At 39.0% G+C, this 16,512-nt stretch overlaps 1 protein-coding gene across 1 annotated transcript; it reads right to left on the bottom strand.

Moving 5' to 3' along the window:
• Positions 1-7,417: 7,417 nt before the first annotated feature.
• On the bottom strand, positions 7,418-14,666 carry LOC115382057 (E-selectin-like). The gene is made up of 21 exons (XM_030083700.1): positions 14,593-14,666; positions 14,444-14,501; positions 13,911-14,315; positions 13,659-13,763; positions 13,375-13,566; positions 13,041-13,232; positions 12,702-12,890; positions 12,411-12,596; positions 12,079-12,285; positions 11,753-11,932; positions 11,519-11,648; positions 11,359-11,418; positions 10,771-10,811; positions 9,701-9,717; positions 9,520-9,568; positions 8,989-9,384; positions 8,756-8,860; positions 7,993-8,172; positions 7,766-7,855; positions 7,635-7,656; positions 7,418-7,516 (listed from the first exon to the last, which is right to left on the bottom strand). The coding sequence occupies exons 1-21, from the start codon at positions 14,593-14,595 to the stop codon at positions 7,471-7,473; spliced, it is 2,853 nt and encodes a 950-aa protein (XP_029939560.1). The 5' UTR covers positions 14,596-14,666; the 3' UTR covers positions 7,418-7,470.
• Between the last annotated feature and the right edge of the window lie 1,846 nt (positions 14,667-16,512).

The following is a 16,512-nucleotide window of genomic DNA, read 5'->3' as shown; positions in this document are numbered from 1 at the left end:
CTTTTCCCTTCTTATGTGCAATTCTGCGCACAGTTGGCATGCATATACGGTTGCCAGCCACAATGGGTAGGATAGAAAAAAAAAGAAAAGGAACTCAAGCCGTGATCATACGGTCACAGCAGGTAGCAATAACCTCATTATTATTCTGATGGTAGCCAAACAGTTTCCTGTCAACAGTTCGGTTATTTATTGCACCTCTCATGCCAACTGCAGGCCACAAACCCTCTGTCTTTTAACTGCTATAATTGGCTTCATGCTGTTGCAGTGCCAAGACAGATGCGCATGCTTTGCTGAAGATACTCCTAAGGCCTTTTTCCAGCACATAAATATAACAATCAGCTTATGAAATGGAACAAATAAACACATGTTTATATTGCCTATGTAATAAAATTTCCATTTCTGATTTATACATCAGGCTGATGCATGTAAAATTAAGATGTTTAATGTTTAAAAGAAAGATGCAATACCTTCTCATATATATATATATATATATATATATATATATATATATATATATATATATATATATATATATATATATATATATATATATATATATATATATATATATATATATATACGAATGTTGGATCAGTGCCCAGTGCCGAGACACATTGAGCTGAGGCTGATAATGGATCACCTCCTAATTACATTCCAATATTGCCTTTCTGTTCACTAAATGTGCTAAACTGACACTTTGTGGCAGTTTGGCAAGCTCCAATCCCCCCCGACACACACACACACACACACACACACACACACACACACACACACACACACACACACACACACACACACCACACACCACACACCACCACCACCACTTCTCAACTGACCCAACAGTATGTACGTGTCAAATGTTGGTAAAGGGAGCTGCGACTGAGGCGATGGTAAGATCAGGTAATCCCACATTCTGCCACATGACATGGCGCATTGTTGAAAAAACAGTAATTTGTGGCCCTTTGTGATTCATATAACATTGGTATGGAATGAAAAAAATATTGGAATCAAACCAAAAAGGATTTGATTTTGTCTTTTCATGAATTTTTCATAGTTTGATAATTGACAAATAATTAGGATACAAATTGGACAAAAACAAAATATACTACACTCAAGTTTAAACAGCATTATACATGCACTGTGTCATAGGACAGATACCTATTTTAAAGCAGTAAGTATGAAAATTTTAGTCAAGCACATTCCTGCTTGATGACTACTTTTGCTCAGTAACTTGAACCCAAAAAGAGCAACTGATCAACTTAAAAATGTAACATTTAAACTTAAAATGAAAGTGTCTTATTTCTCAGGAAAACACTGACAGTCAAACAACCACAGTAGAGTTGGTCTGTTGTTATTGTCATGTGCTGTATGTGCATGTGGAATTGTCTTTAACAGTATGAAGAAGTCGACATTGTTGCAGTGAAACACGGTCATACATGTGAACTTCATTCAGTCAGTTTAACTACTTTGGACTTGTGGATTTACTCTTGTTAGGGTTACACTTTTGTATGTTGATATCAAGTACAGTCAAGTCTCAATGAAGAGCAACAAATCAGAATTCAAATGCTTGACTGCATGCAATGCAATGGCATCAGACAGGACTGTTTGTTTCTTTAACGGTCACAAGATCGTTAATCAAATCACATGCTCTGTGTCCAGCATGTGCACATGTTTGAATTAGTGACAGTATATTTCCCCTTCACTCTCATTACCCACAAAGCCAGTCCAACCAAGTCAAGTAGCACAACAAGAGATAAAGCCAATGTCACAATACAGCACCATGACAGTTCTTGTTGGCATACAATGAACAGGAGGAAAACCTTTCTCGTTTGATTTCAATCATAGTCAGTCAATAATAACATTTGTTGAAATCAATTATCAGATTTATTGGGAAACTTCCTGGACATTGAGACAAGTTGTCGCTCCAAGACCAAGTGAAAGGCCAGATCCACTTGTTGTTGATGTTCCCTTGACCTGAAATCATCACTGCATTCAAAGAGTCATAACTAAATGAAAGTTCATGTCACTGCAGGTCATTCTCCACGAAGTGGTGCCTCGGCCAGTAGGGGGCAACAACGAGCTGTAGATAAGAATACAGAATAACAGGTCTCTCTTCAAAATGAGAACAAGTGTCACAGAGAAAAAAAAACAGTTGAAAATAAAATAAAAAAACAGTAAAAAAAACAAAACAAAAAAAAAAAACCTAAAATATTAAAAAAAAAAAAAAACCCACATTAGAAATTCCTTGTCACTGTAATTCAGTAATTCAGACAAAAACCTCATGAGCAATCAATACTGTGGCCATCAAATGTTTTATCGATGAGGACAATTATCTGTTTTCCCAAGCAAGAGGAAACACTTCCCCTGTCTTTATCTAATGCATGAAAATATATAACATAGATTTTTAATAATGCTACAACTTGTGACATGTGACAAGAGGAATCACATGATAAGCATATTTTGTTTCTTTACCGGGACAGTGCAAAATGTATTTGCTCCATGTGGCTTTAGAGATATACAGAGGGAAGACATTTTCACAGGTTTATGCGCATCAAGAACTAAAACTGAATCCCTCATGCTGCACAGGGGTGTTGAACTCAGATCCTGTGTGACTGCAGCCCTGCATGTTTTCCATGTCTTCCTGCTTCAACACACCATCCCATCACTAAGTTCAACAGAAAGCCCGATAAGAAGCCTCATTACAGCCAGCCATGCTGAAGCAGGGAAACATGGAAAGCGCGCAGAGCTGCGGCCCTCCAGGATTTGAGTTTGACACCCCTACCCCGTAACGATCAGAGCACACCAAGGATCCATGAAGAGGACAGCAGAGAGCGGGGCATCTTTTGGGCAGTAAAATGTCTTTGTAGATATATGAATTCTATTTCATATAAGTACTGGTTTTACCCCAGCAAAGCGGTGTATCACTTTGACATGTTTCAAAAGAATTTCACTCTGTTTTAGCCACTTAGCACAAAACCATCTTCACAGCTCAACATGCACTGAGAAGCAAATATGAACTCCCCATGGGGATTTAGAGCAGACTAAGGAGACAAGGGGGAGAAGAGAGCTCAGAGTGGGACGTCTTCTAGCTGGGAGACAATATGTCACTGTAAAGGAAAATAAATCATGTTTTAAAAACCAATTGCTTTGTTGAAAATTCCATTCCAAATGTTTGCATGTATATCGTGCCGTGGCATTGAGAGATGTCTGCTCCACTTGCTGCTCAGTGTCAGCAGTCCCACTGAAAACAATTCCCTCTTCACAGGTTGTTGTGCACTGGGATCCAAAGCCGACCCTCCACAATGAGGACAAGAGCAGATTGAGGAGAGGTCAGTCTGGCACACCTATTTGCTGAATGGGAACAAAGAACGGAAAAGATAACGAATGAAAACTGAAGTTGAAGTGCTTATTAATGACATCAACATATTATGAGAAAGATATCAGACTTTTTTTTAATTTGTATTAAATCCTTGGAACTTGGTCATGCTGTCATACCCTTAGAAAGAGGAAGTGTGTGACTCCACCTACCCTGCAAAGGACATTTAGCCAAGTTTGTAACAATAAGATCAAATCCATCTTGGCATTGAACAAATTAGCTTGCTGGCTCATTGCTGTGTTCTCCTATCATTTGTTTGCATTGCCGTTTGGCATTGGATGGAGCACACCGTCACACTCTGTACCAAGAAGAAATACAACAGCAGCAACAACAATGAAAAGCTGTTATTTATTAGAAAAATAAGTAATTTTTATACTCTGGTGTAGGTAAAGAGCCCATAAATAATGTGTCTCCTACCTGTGCATTAGGACAGAGTTCCAGTGTGTTGAGGCCAGACAGACTGTGTAACCTCCAGCAGCCCTAGTAGACAAAGTTATACTGTGAGAGAAAGGAGAACATCTGTCACATTTCCCATTGCCGGAATGGCTGAGCATTTTTGTGACTGAGGCGGGACACAGATATAAATCAGACAAAGTCCATACAATGCCGATCATAAATCAGGCCAGAATAAACAACTCGTTGTTATGACAACATTTTCACAAGCATGATTTGAGCATTAGGTGGTGCTATGAGTAATCAGTGAAGGATCATTTACAGTGAAGGAAAACGCCACTTCCTAACCCTGCTAGATCACAATATTGTTTTCTAGGTACAGACATAAATGAGTGTGAAGTGAAGTGATGACAGGTGTGCTGGTTTACAGTCTGGGCAGGAAGTGACAACTCATTGAGAAAATAATATTGTGCCAACCTGTCACCAGAGTTCATGTATTACAGAAAAAGATAGAAGGACCCGTGAAAAGTGAAAGCTGAGAGTGTCACATTTGTCCTGCTCAGAAGATAGCCTTTCATATAATTTTTGATTTTAGTGGCTATATATGGTGTTTAAGACACTGCATAGTTTGCAAATAATTTGTGGAGGCATTGAAAGCAATTTTACCTCTGCCTACTGAGACACTATCCATCTGCAATCCATTATCGTCACAGCATATTGTTTCTGTCCAGTGAGCTCAAACCCCTCATTACTCCTGAACCCACAGGTGGAGCTGCAGCTGCATGCCCTGATATGATAGTTACAGTTTTAAACTAAAGCTGATGAATGTGGCAGGGTTCAGAACTGGATACTGTTCAGCTATCATGCAGTTTAAAAAATAATATTAAAGAAAAATAAATCTATGACACATGATTTTCTTTTCTTTTATTTTTTGCGTACTCCTCCGTCATTCCGTCATACAGAGGAACAGGGTGGTTCCTGAGTCACAGCAACTTCAACCGAGCAGTTGAAAGCCAAATTCACAGTGAAAATAGCAAGAAGAATTGAAACGACTAAACCCATAGGGATGAAAACGGTGGTGGGAACCCTGTTACGGATCTGGCAAGTTTTCATAACTAGTCCCTGGATTACTTCGCTCTCACCATCCCCTCAGTGCTGCTCTGCTCCTGCATCCTGGAATACACTTCAGCAGGAGCTCCGCGTGTCCAGCTTGGTTCCTCTTGGTTACTTTAAATTACTGGTATGAAGAATGCTGAGAAGATCTATGGCAGTCTGCACATGTTCCTACATGCTTCTCTCCTTGACACTTAATACCTGCACCCAGTATGTTACTCGTTTTAGGTGCTTGTCCTGTTGAATTGTTTGTTTGTAGCTTTGTGTTTGCTGTTGCCCATCCTGAACAGGCCGCTCTTGAAAATGAGAACCTGGGTCTTAATGAGACTATCTGTAAAAATACAGGTTGGAAAAAAAAAAAAGAGTCATTCATCAAATTACCTTAATCAACACATTGGAAATAATTGTAATAATTTACAGTATAGCTACTGTAGAACAACACTGTGAGGAGGCCATGAGATTATGGTAATCTAAAGTGCACCCATTCTAAATAAGGATAATTGTAACATTTTCTTGGATAACAATCATATTTTCAAATGTTTTTTACACATTTTGGTATGTTTTATGATTCTCAAAAACTTCACTGAAAATTGTAGCAGTATCAAAGCACGAATTGTTGATTGCCTTCCACTCATTCACATAAACATTCACACACTAACAGTGAGGATTCCTCATTGAGGAATACCATGAAATGTGCTCACTTTGCATTGTCTGTAATTTGAAACTCAGATTGGCAATGATAGGGATCAAATAGTCAATTGAATTTGTAAATAACTAGCTAATCAAATGAGCCCATGTCAGTTTGCTAAATTCAGCTATTATTTAGATAGTTCTAGATATTGATGAAAGGAAAACTAAAAGTACTGCTTAGATGACACAGCATTGATCAACTACTTCCTGAATTTTTTTTTCTTTCAACTGTCTGTATAAAAGAAATGTAGACATGTATATACAGCATTCAGTGCAAAAAACATTTGCTGACCGATGAGTCAAAGAAGTACTTTGCAACCTAAGACTGGAGAAGTTGAGATTTTCCCTTAATGGTTCTATTAAATCTTTTCATAGCACATGGGATCCATTTTTAAAACAAATATCACTTGTAGATATTCCCTTTGATCTAGATGAATAAAACCTGAATGCAATATAATTACTTACTTCAACATAATGTTTGTAAAATGCGATGGATGAATGTGTGTGAGAGTGGGTCTGTTTAGGGTGGCTTCTGTTAGGGATATTGTATTTTTGTTTCCCCTTTTTCTTTTTCTATATTGCCTTTTTTTCTGTTTTTCTATGTTCTGGATTTTTTATGCGTTCATTTACTATTTCTATTTTCTATTTTCTTTTTTTTTTGACATGCAAAATTCACTGTGTTTTGATCTTCTTGCCTTTTCGATACTGCATTTGTGTGTCAGAATTAAAAAAAAAAAGTTCAATAAAAAGATTTGGGAAAAAAAAATTGCTGACCCCCCCAGGCAGTGTGGAAAACAGGATGACACTTGCAAGCGTTGTTTCCCACAGCCTCTACTCAGTCTGCAGGACACTTAAAGATAAAGAGGTCTTATTCCCTAAGATAAATGTGTATGTATCAGCAAGTTCCTCTATCAAACCAGTTGAAGTTGCAGAATAGACTGTTCCTTTCTCGTTGTGATACTTCACATCTTTCCAGCATTAAGGTTGACCTCAAGGCAGCCCGTTGTTAAAATTGAAATTTGCCTCTTGATTGCCATGCACTGCATCATTAAGTACTTCTGATGCCAATTCCAGGTCTCAGGTCACCTCTGATTTGGCCCACTGCTCTAGTTGAATGTCCATGCACGTGCTCCACCTCTGGTTTCATTGTCTAAATGTAGCCTTTGAAATATGTGAACTCTGACATTCCTTAGATAAACAGAATTATTGTAGCAACCAGTACCCAGATATGAAACAGGCGATATCACCCAAGTGAAAGGACAATCTGACCTCTTTACATAACAGTGAATGGATTGATACAGTAGGTACATGCATACATTGTCAAGTTTTTAAAGAAATCTTAACATTCCATTCGATCTGTCCCCATTGCATTCATCTCTCTGTCGATCTCAGTGCAAAAAAAGCAAATCATTTGCCCTTCAGGTGATGACTCAGTGATCAGTCTTGTAATGTTCTGCTATGACTTCTTGTTGGGAGGGGCAAACCAACCATCACCCGTCACATTCTGCAAGTGACACACATGCACAAACAAACAAACAAACAAACAAAAAAACAAACAAACAAACTTTTTTTTAAATCTGTTTTATTTAAACTTTTTAAGTACATTGCAAACACATACACACATAGTTGAGGCAACATGTCGATACCCAGGGGTAAATCCTTGTCAAGAACAGATTTAATACAAAGAAATTAAATTTAAGCATGTAACACCATTAAAATGTAACATGCTTGATTAAAGAAGTAAGAATAATTGTTGAACAAGTAAATGAGTATTCAAGGTACGAATGTGTATGTTCGTAAATGGTTACAAGCACTTTAAGAATAAGTATATTGTTTGTTTGTTTCTATATATAGATACAGTGTATTTTAGAAATAGATAAATTGGGTAATGTTGTATCTCATGCATAGACATCACTGGATGGTCTTGTTGATTCCTCAAGCTGCCTACAAAGGAAAGCACATCGTAATTAGACCCTGAAAAAATATACTGCTTATGTAAAAGATATACTGACTTTGACAGAGTGAAGCTGTTTCTAAGAAAAAAAAAAAATTCAACACTGACCTTACTTGAGCAAGTTTCTTTCCTGTGAGAACCAAGTACACAAAGAGCACACTGGTGAGACATCTGTAAATAATAATACAATAATACATTGTGTTTCCCATTTTTATGAGGTGTAGCTGAGAAACACTGACTTTTTCTGCGTTTCATCCAGCAAAAACAGATGCAGCAGAGGGCTGAGATGGCTCCACATCCGAGTACAGCAAACAGAGCCTTTTTATAGCCTGTGAAAAAACAAAAGCTCTCGTTATTAGTCGTGCTAAACATGTGGCTCTGTGTGAATACTCTCTGGCACTCCTAAGCTGACACACACTGATATAACTACTTGAAACTGTCAACGTTGGTCACATTTTGTTATTACTTTTGCATGAGGGCATTGGGCCGCTCCAGCCACCACTGCTCCCACAGGTAACAGTTGAAGAGCCAGTGATGAGAAAGCCTGGCTCACAGGTAAACTGGCAGGTTGTGTTGAAGATCTGCAATTTGTCCGAGCAGCTGAGGTGTCCATTGTCGGGCCGAGACAGAGGGGGGCACTCCACGGCTGAGGACACAAACAGGTTGAATGGAAGTTCAGTTATGTAACATCTTAAATACCTTTCTCTTTTTGAGAAAAGAAGTATGATTTTAAACATGCTGATAGATGCATTTCGGCCTGTATTTTGAATGTGAACCTTGATCTGGCAAAGGAAACAGAGGAAACAGATGGTGACTGTGCTGACATTCAGCAACAGTAAAAGGTTAATGTCACGATGAAAAGCAGTCAGAAAGGTGTTGAGAATAACGTGCATGGAGGGAGAGGGAGCGAAAAATACGTGAAAAGTTTTCTTATGAAACTTGAGTAATGTGGCTGAGTGACATTCTTCGTGCAAGACACTGCTGACCATGCTTTTCTGAACTATGCCTACAAATCTTTCCATTGTTTCATTTTTAGAACTCGGGGCAGGTCCGCCACATCATCATTTTAAAGCCCTTTACGGACATACCGGTAATCAAATGAAAAAAAACTGGGTCGGTCTTCATCTAAGAACAATATGTTGGTTATGTTATCACATTTACAAAGGCCCACACTTGAAATAAATGTCACCACCACCACCGGAGTCACAGGAGAGATGTTGCCCCCTCACCATTTTGGCACCTGTCCCCACTAAACCCAGGCTCGCAGAGGCAGGTTGTGTTTTTGATGGTCTCCTGACATCGTCCTCTTTCACACGATGCTGCGTGACACTGGGCTGTTGAGACAAAGCACACAAGATCTTATTCTTAAGGAACTGGAAACATCTCTATGTTTTTTTAATTGTTGAAATTATAGTTTAGGAAATTTGTTATCTGCCATCAAAAAATATTTGACTTTACATACCTTTGTAGCAGACTGCATATTTTTTATTGCCACATTTCTCATCATTCCACTGTCCTCTGTTTGATTTATAATTGACGTAGATTTCCACACAAAACTCTGTGCTGTGGTTGTTATTTGGTTCATTCGGTGCCCATGAATGCTCACCAATCCATGTGCTGTTATTCCCAATCCAAGTCCAAGTTTCATTCTTGTGGTTTTTTGTGATTCCAATCCAGTAATATGGGCTCTTTGTTCTGTTTGGCAGCAGTGAGACCACATAGTCATTTTCTCTCTGGTTTTGGATCACAACCATGTCTTTGAAGTTGGCCTGGCACCACTGTCTGGCTACGGTCCAATTCATGGTCCTGTCTGAAAAGTGATACGTCCAGCCCAGCGCAGTTTCAACCAAAAAGCTACCTACAAAACAATAAGGATCAGGACATCCCTCAGTGCATCACCAAAACGATAGAGTTCCCATGCACAAAAATGTAAAATCCCAGCCACTCATTGTTCTTCTAAACATTTTGCGACATGTCACACATTAAAACCTACCAAGGATGAGAGTGAGAGTCCACTTCATCGTCAAATTCAAAACTGTTTTCTGTTCATTAAAAGAAAGAAACATAATGCGGAAGAGCAACGACACAGAAGAATGCTGGTGAATATCAATGGAAAAAAAAAATTAAATATCCAAATTATATAACATCAACAAAAATAATAACACAAAACTTACCCAGAACTGGTTTGATGCTGTAAAGAAAACGTTTTCAAAATCTTTTGATGCAATCTGTGATTTGAATTAAAAATTAGTTTTTTCTAATCGTACTCTACATAAAGTGTGAAAGCACCGCAGTGCAGCAGGTGCCTGTTAGTTTGGTACCAGTAAGGATCAATGCAGGCTTTTATATTTTCTCACTGGCCATTCATTGCAGCATTATCATAGAATACCTGGATGTTTACAGTTCAGACTGAATGACTGGGATGAAGGATTTGTTGAGTCAGGTATTGAATTGTTATACTTGGGAACAAAAATCCCACCTGACCATAAAAAAAATTGGGTTCAAGGTCAGATTTCCTTGAGAAGGAAATAAAACATCATAAAACAAATTAACATAAAAAAAAAAATCAAGTTACATTGAATGAAGACAGAGAAACTACAGACACACACACATCTAGATATGTAGACTGATAGATGGATATAGACATAGATAGACAAATAGATATAGACACAGATATTGACAAATAGATAGATAGATAGATAGATAGATAGATAGATAGATAGATAGATAGATAGATAGAAGAAATGTCAGTAAAATCCTCTTTTTTGTCTTTCGTGCCACAAGCCCTTCACATCCTGATGGATTCAAGTAAAGTTTATTTTGGTAACTAGCAGGGAAGCTAACTCTCCAGAGATGGTGTGGGACTGGTCTTAGCTGTGAAATCTTGATGTTGTTGCACTAAAATGCTGACAAAGATGGCAATGAATTTGGTGAAACAATGGAAATGGTCTTCAAAGCAAATCAGGCTGAGATATGCTCCTTCCTTCCTCACAAATCGCTGCCATCCATTTAGTCTACTCTGTCCTGAATTTCTCCAAAAAAAGTGTGTATGTGTGTGTTGGGTGGGGAGATAGACAGAGACCTGTGCTCTTTCAGAAATGGTCCACCCTGGACCTTTTCTTACAAAAACACATAATGTCTTAGGATCAGGATGGATGGCATTGTTTAAAGTCTGGGAGCACATTGGAGTTATTTTCAGGTGATTGCTGAATCATCAAGGCTGTCTGAACTTTGAACTTCATACCATTGTTGGATTTGACCTTTTGTGCTTTGCTGATGACGCAGCTAAACAGTATAACATTTATTAGTAAAAGTTCTGCGTGAAAATAAGTATTTCACAAAAGGAAATGACAACTAAGTTTTTTTAAGCACTGTTTATTAATCTCATACATTAAAAAAACTTACAAACTCATAAAATAATAATTACAGCATCAGTACAACTCTGAATTAACACATCAGATATAATAACCATCTATTAAATAAATAGAACACAAATAAAGCAATTTTTATGATGAAATAATTCACAGTTATGCAGTTACATAATATAGATTTGACAAAATTATAAAAAAGAGACAACTTCGGCCAGTTAAAAAACTATGGAACAACATGTTCCAAATAAAGCTCCCACTGGGAGTAAATGCATGTCTGATCAACAGTGTGGAACAAACAATGAGTGTTTTACATATCCAGGAAGACACATCACAATCCTTCAATTCCAAAACTGTTTCGTTGTGTTGCAAAGATGAGGCATATTCCTAATGTTTAATTGGACTGATACAGGTCAGAAGTCTATACTATCAGTATCGCCTCTGAAAAATAAAAGGGGATGAACTATATGAGGCTGTCAATGCTGTTTCTGTAGCTCTGCGGAGGAGGATCAATTTCAGAGTTGCTGTAAGAAAAGGAAAAAACAAACAAACAAATGAGCACTTCAATTCAAGATTTTGGAACAAAGAGACACATTTCTCATAGTATACTGATGCTTGTCTAACCTGTTCAGTTCAAATTTGTTTGCTTTCTGCCTCAGTCGTTTCAGGATCCACAGAGTCAACGACAGCCCAGACAGCAGGGCAGCGCCCCCTGTTGTCACCCCAGCTGCAATTGCAGCAACTGGCTTTGGAGCTGCAAATATAAAGAACAAAAAATTGTTATTCTTTCCCCTGTACATTAAAATTTGAGCTAGAGCGTGTATTTTAAATAATATCTGTTATGATTCTTTGACTGACCTTGACAGGAAGGTGTCTTTCCAGTCCAGTTTCCATGATGATCGCAAATCAGTAGCTCATGTCCATCTAGTAGGTAATCTTTATGGCACCCAAAGTAGCACTGCGAGTTGTAAACTGACTCGTTGTTGGAGCAGTTCTTATAACCATTTTCAGGAGCTTTGATCAGTGGACATCTCACAGCTATAATAGAATGCAAAAAGAGATAGATTATTTAAAAAACTCACACACACACATTCCATTTCACTTTTCTACAGTTTTCTGTGAGAAAACATTGAGAGTTGAAATGAAAAATGAAGAGTGCTGATAAAATGTCTACACATGTGTACCTGTGCAGCTTGGTGCATTAGAGGTCCATCGGCCTGAATGAGTACACTTTATGTCGGGTGCACCTTGGAGCTTGTAGCCTTCATCGCAGCTAAAAGCGCAGATTACTCCAAGTGGACTGGCTCTCCCAGGAGAAACAGGGGAAGACTCAGAAACGCTGCACCTCATCTGGCCGTTACTTGGACTCTCTAGAGATGGACAACCCATCACTAAAAAACACAAGAGGAAAGAAAACAACTAAGCGGTCAGTCGTAGCACAAAAGTACACAGACCAGGAAATTCTTCGTCATCAGGTGGGAGAGTTGTATATTGATATGAGAGGAAACTTGCTCACCTTTGCAGGTAGGTATGGATTCCCTCCACCGTCCATCCTCTAAACACTTTGCTGTATGTGTTCCCTGAAGCTCAAAGCCCAGTTCACAGCTGAAGCTGCAGGTGGAGTTTGGCTCCAGTTTATTCAGAGGTTTGCTGCACTTGGTGACGAGGTGAGCTTCTCCCTCTGGACTCGGGCAAGTGATGGCTAACAAAGAAAAAAAAAATACATGTTTAGTTTATCTGTGCCAACACACAATGACCCTCGTCAACTGTTTAAAGCAAGGGTCTCAAACTTTGAATGCTTTCTCACCTTCACAGTGAGGCATGTGTTCACTCCACTGAGCGGCGGATGTGCATGTTACTGAGCTTGGTCCCACTAAACGGTAGCCAGGAGCACAGCTGAAGCTGCAGCTGTTTCCGTAGCTGAACCTCGTGTCGGTATCATCACTGCAGTCTAAAAGGCCATTCTCTGGGTTCTGGAGGTCAGGACACTGGACGGCTGTAGAGCAGAGGGTCAAGACAAAAAGTCAATGGATGATTTTCACTAAATAACTAAAATATCAGCACGTCTTTCATATGCGCACAGTTACTTTAGTGAGATGTAGTTGATAAAGTCCAGAGAATGAAGACATTATTATCTCTACTGTACCGATGCAGGACGGGTGAGAGGCGCTCCATCTTCCTGATGCTTCACACTGCAGCGTGCCTGATGTGGAATCATCTAGAACGTAGCCTTCATCGCAGGTAAAGACACAGGTGGACTGGTAACTGGAGGGGCCCAGAGGATCAGAGCATTTCACAGATCCTCTCGCAGGACTTGACAGCTCTGGACACTTAACCACTGTTTAGGACAAGACAAGAAAATATGGACCAAACTCAATAACAAAAATCAGAATATTAACTGCCTCAGACTGAGTCTGAGATCTAAGTCATGCTGGTAAATGTAACTTATACTTGTTTGGTTTACATTCTGTTCAACTCACGTTCACATGTAGGAGGCTCCTCGGACCACATCTCAGAGGCAGTACAAGTCAGAGGTCTTTGCATGCTCAGCTGGTATCCATCCTCACAGAAGTAAGAGCATGAGGACTCATAGGTGAAATCTCCATATTTGTGAGTGCAGCTTACACTTCCTTTGTGCGGGGCAATCACCTCATCTTGGTTACACTTGATGGCTGCAAAATAATGATTTAAAAAAGCAAGTACAATTAGAAATAAAGCGTTGTCAGTAGGCTGAAAAATTAAACAAAGAAACAAGCTTTCTTACCGTGCTCACATTTTTCTCCATAAAAACCTTGAAGACAGTCACACTTGTGGCTGTTGATGGTTTCCACACACTCTCCGTGGAGGCATGAATCATTCTTACAAGCAGCTGGGGGAAAAAGGAAAACTTCCTTACTTCTTGCTCAGTAGAAGGATCAATGCATCACACACTCTCTACTTTAAACTGTAACCTAGTAATGAACAGCAGTTAGAAAGTTATACTGTTTCAGTGTCTCAGACTCAAACTTTCCATTACCTGTGTAGCACAGAGCTGTCTTCAGGTTAGAGCACTTCTCATCATTCCACTTTCCAGGGTCAGTAGCCCTTTTAATGTACATCTCCACACAGTCCTCATTCTTCCCTCTGGAAGATCGCTTCTTCCCATTGTTTGGTTCGCCTTTTGCCCAGTTTTTTGCTTCGTCTGTCAGAGCCTTGCGGGTTCCTACCCAGGTCCATACATCATTAATCTTGCGGATGCCAATCCAGTAGTATTTGTCTTGTCTGGGCAGCCAGGCGTTCAGGTACTCAATCTCATCCCGATTCTGGATTGCCACCATGTCTGTGTAGTTCTCCTTGCAGAAGGCTCGAGCTTGTTCCCAGGTCATAGGTTCACTGGAGTAACTGTAAGACCAGCCCTCAACACTGGTCCACATGCACAGCACTGATGAGAGAAAACAAATTCACAAGTTAGGCAAAAATGTTTAAAGAATGCGTGTTTAAAGTTTTGTTCACTTTCAGAATTTGAAAGTGTAAAAGTAAAAATAGAGGTTGTGCAAAAAATATACATGCCTGTGCAAAGAAAGGCCAAGTGGATCCATGAGACAGTGAGCTTTCCAAAGCAGGGCACCTGTAAAAATTTAGATAAAAAGACATTTTAAAATGATATATAATACAGTGGCAATAATGAAAAGTTCCAAACTGAATACCTCTGCACTCACCATTTTTAAAGCTCTGAGTGATGATCCAGAAGATTCCTAGTAGTTCTGTATTTCCAACCTTACTTTGTCTAAGAATGAAAGTACTCTGACTTTTATGTACTGATGCTCTGCTTTTATATCCTTCTCCCGCCTGGTCCAGGTTTCCTGGAAGCTTTCATCACAGCTGGGATTTTTGCTGGAAATCCCCACCCCCCTCCTCTGCTGCCCCTTCCTACCGTGGAATTAAGGCTTTTCCTCTCATGACTTTCTTCTAATCTCCAGTGCAAACAAAAAAAAAAAAAAAAGATATATACTCATTTTAAGCAGAAATGACAGTTAGTATGTAAGATCCAAGTTTTATTTGTTCTATCACAAGTGTAAAGTGAAATTATTTTGCATTCAAGTACAACTTTAATAAAATTACTTGCAATTTTGTTTCATTTTCATTTTCCTTATAATTTAGTGAGATGGACTTGACATTTTTTTTATCTAAAAATGTAAATGTGTTTGTACATTGAAATGTTGCCCTCACATTTTTCTTCTATACACAGACATTATAATTAAAATTATTGCTGCTCTGTAAATATGCAACTTTAAAGAAATTACATAAAAGACATATCAAATCCACATGATATCTCTTGTAATGCTATTTCACTATTTGTGGTTTCACAGTATTTTTCCCTCTATTATTACCACTGAGCATGTCCAAAATAACCAATCACTATATCTTTCAACTTATCTGATCTGCACCCCAATATGTGATCCTCAAAATGATAGAATTGAAAATGAAGTTCTCTTAAGCTTGAAAAAAAAAATTGGTATATTAAAATGTCTGTCTTTTGAGACTTTTACTGTTTAAAAAAATCTAAATAATAAATGACTGTTATAGCTGACTGTTATGTTTCCTCTAGTTTTCTGTATTTTCAATACAGTTCACGCAGTCCATCCATCCATCCATCCATCTTCAGCCGCTTATCCGGGGCCGGGTCGCGGGGGCAGCAGTCTCAGCAGGGATGCCCAGACTTCCCTGTCCCCAGACGCTTCCTCCAGCTCTTCCGGGAGGATCCCAAGGCGTTCCCAGGCCAGCCGAGAGACGTAGTCTCTCCAGCGTGTCCGGAAAACCTCCCCAGGGAGGCGTCCAGGAGGCATCCTGAACAGATGCCCGAGCCACCTCAGCTGGCCCCTCTCGATGTGGAGGAGAAGTGGCTCTACTCTGAGCTCCTCCCTGGTGAGGCAGTCCAATGCATGGTTATATTTATTAAAGTAATCCAGTGTGTCATTTCCAAAATATTTAATACAGATTCTAAGTTATGTGTTTGTAGTGGGTTTATCGACTGATGATAATGATATGCTGGGTTTAAAAAAAATAGTTAAAATATGTTGCACACACAAAACAAGCTGATAACATGAGACATCGAAAGGCTTCCAGGGGAATCCACAATTTTGCGCAACATGCAAGTTGATTTAATGTTTGATTACACAAATGATATGGTCTTATGTCGATAATAGTGTTTCAGATAGTGCAGGAATGTCAGAGTCTAGACTGCATGGGTGATGGGTCATTTTGGCTGAGGACTGTGTGTGATTGTGCAAACTATGAACAAGAAAGTTGTGGAGTGTTACTTTATTAATCTCAAACTGGAAAATTCTGGTAAATCATGCTTTTATCTGTTTCGATTCTGAAAAAGTGAATATCCTGTCAAAGGATGTGCTCATTAAAAGAGGAACGAGACCAAAATATGCAGTAATGCAGCTTTCAGCCCTTTCTTTACAGGTAGCTTGGGACAGGAAATGTGTGATGAGGGACCAGAGGCGCCTGGTAGTTGTCTATGTTTCCTGGAGTGACAGTTCATATCCTTTCCCTCTTATTGTTTTTTATGTCTCTCTCTGAGTAAAAAAAATATATGAATATGGAATTGACAGACAGAAAAAGAAAGTGTA

Source organism: Salarias fasciatus, chromosome 23 (assembly GCF_902148845.1).
Source record: "Salarias fasciatus chromosome 23, fSalaFa1.1, whole genome shotgun sequence".
Taxonomy (NCBI): Eukaryota; Metazoa; Chordata; class Actinopteri; order Blenniiformes; family Blenniidae; genus Salarias; species Salarias fasciatus.
This window is presented reverse-complemented; position numbering and strand designations above follow the sequence as displayed.

What these genes read in the sequence shown, in the direction of transcription:
- LOC115382057 (XM_030083700.1), bottom strand. An exon ending in ATCCATACCTACCTGCAAAG is followed by an intron (nt 12,286 to 12,410) that starts GTGAGCAAGTTT and finishes TGTGTTTTTTAG; the next exon opens with TGATGGGTTGTCCATCTCTA. An exon ending in CTGGATGAAACGCAGAAAAA is followed by an intron (nt 7,657 to 7,765) that starts GTCAGTGTTTCT and finishes TGGTTCTCACAG; the next exon opens with GAAAGAAACTTGCTCAAGTA.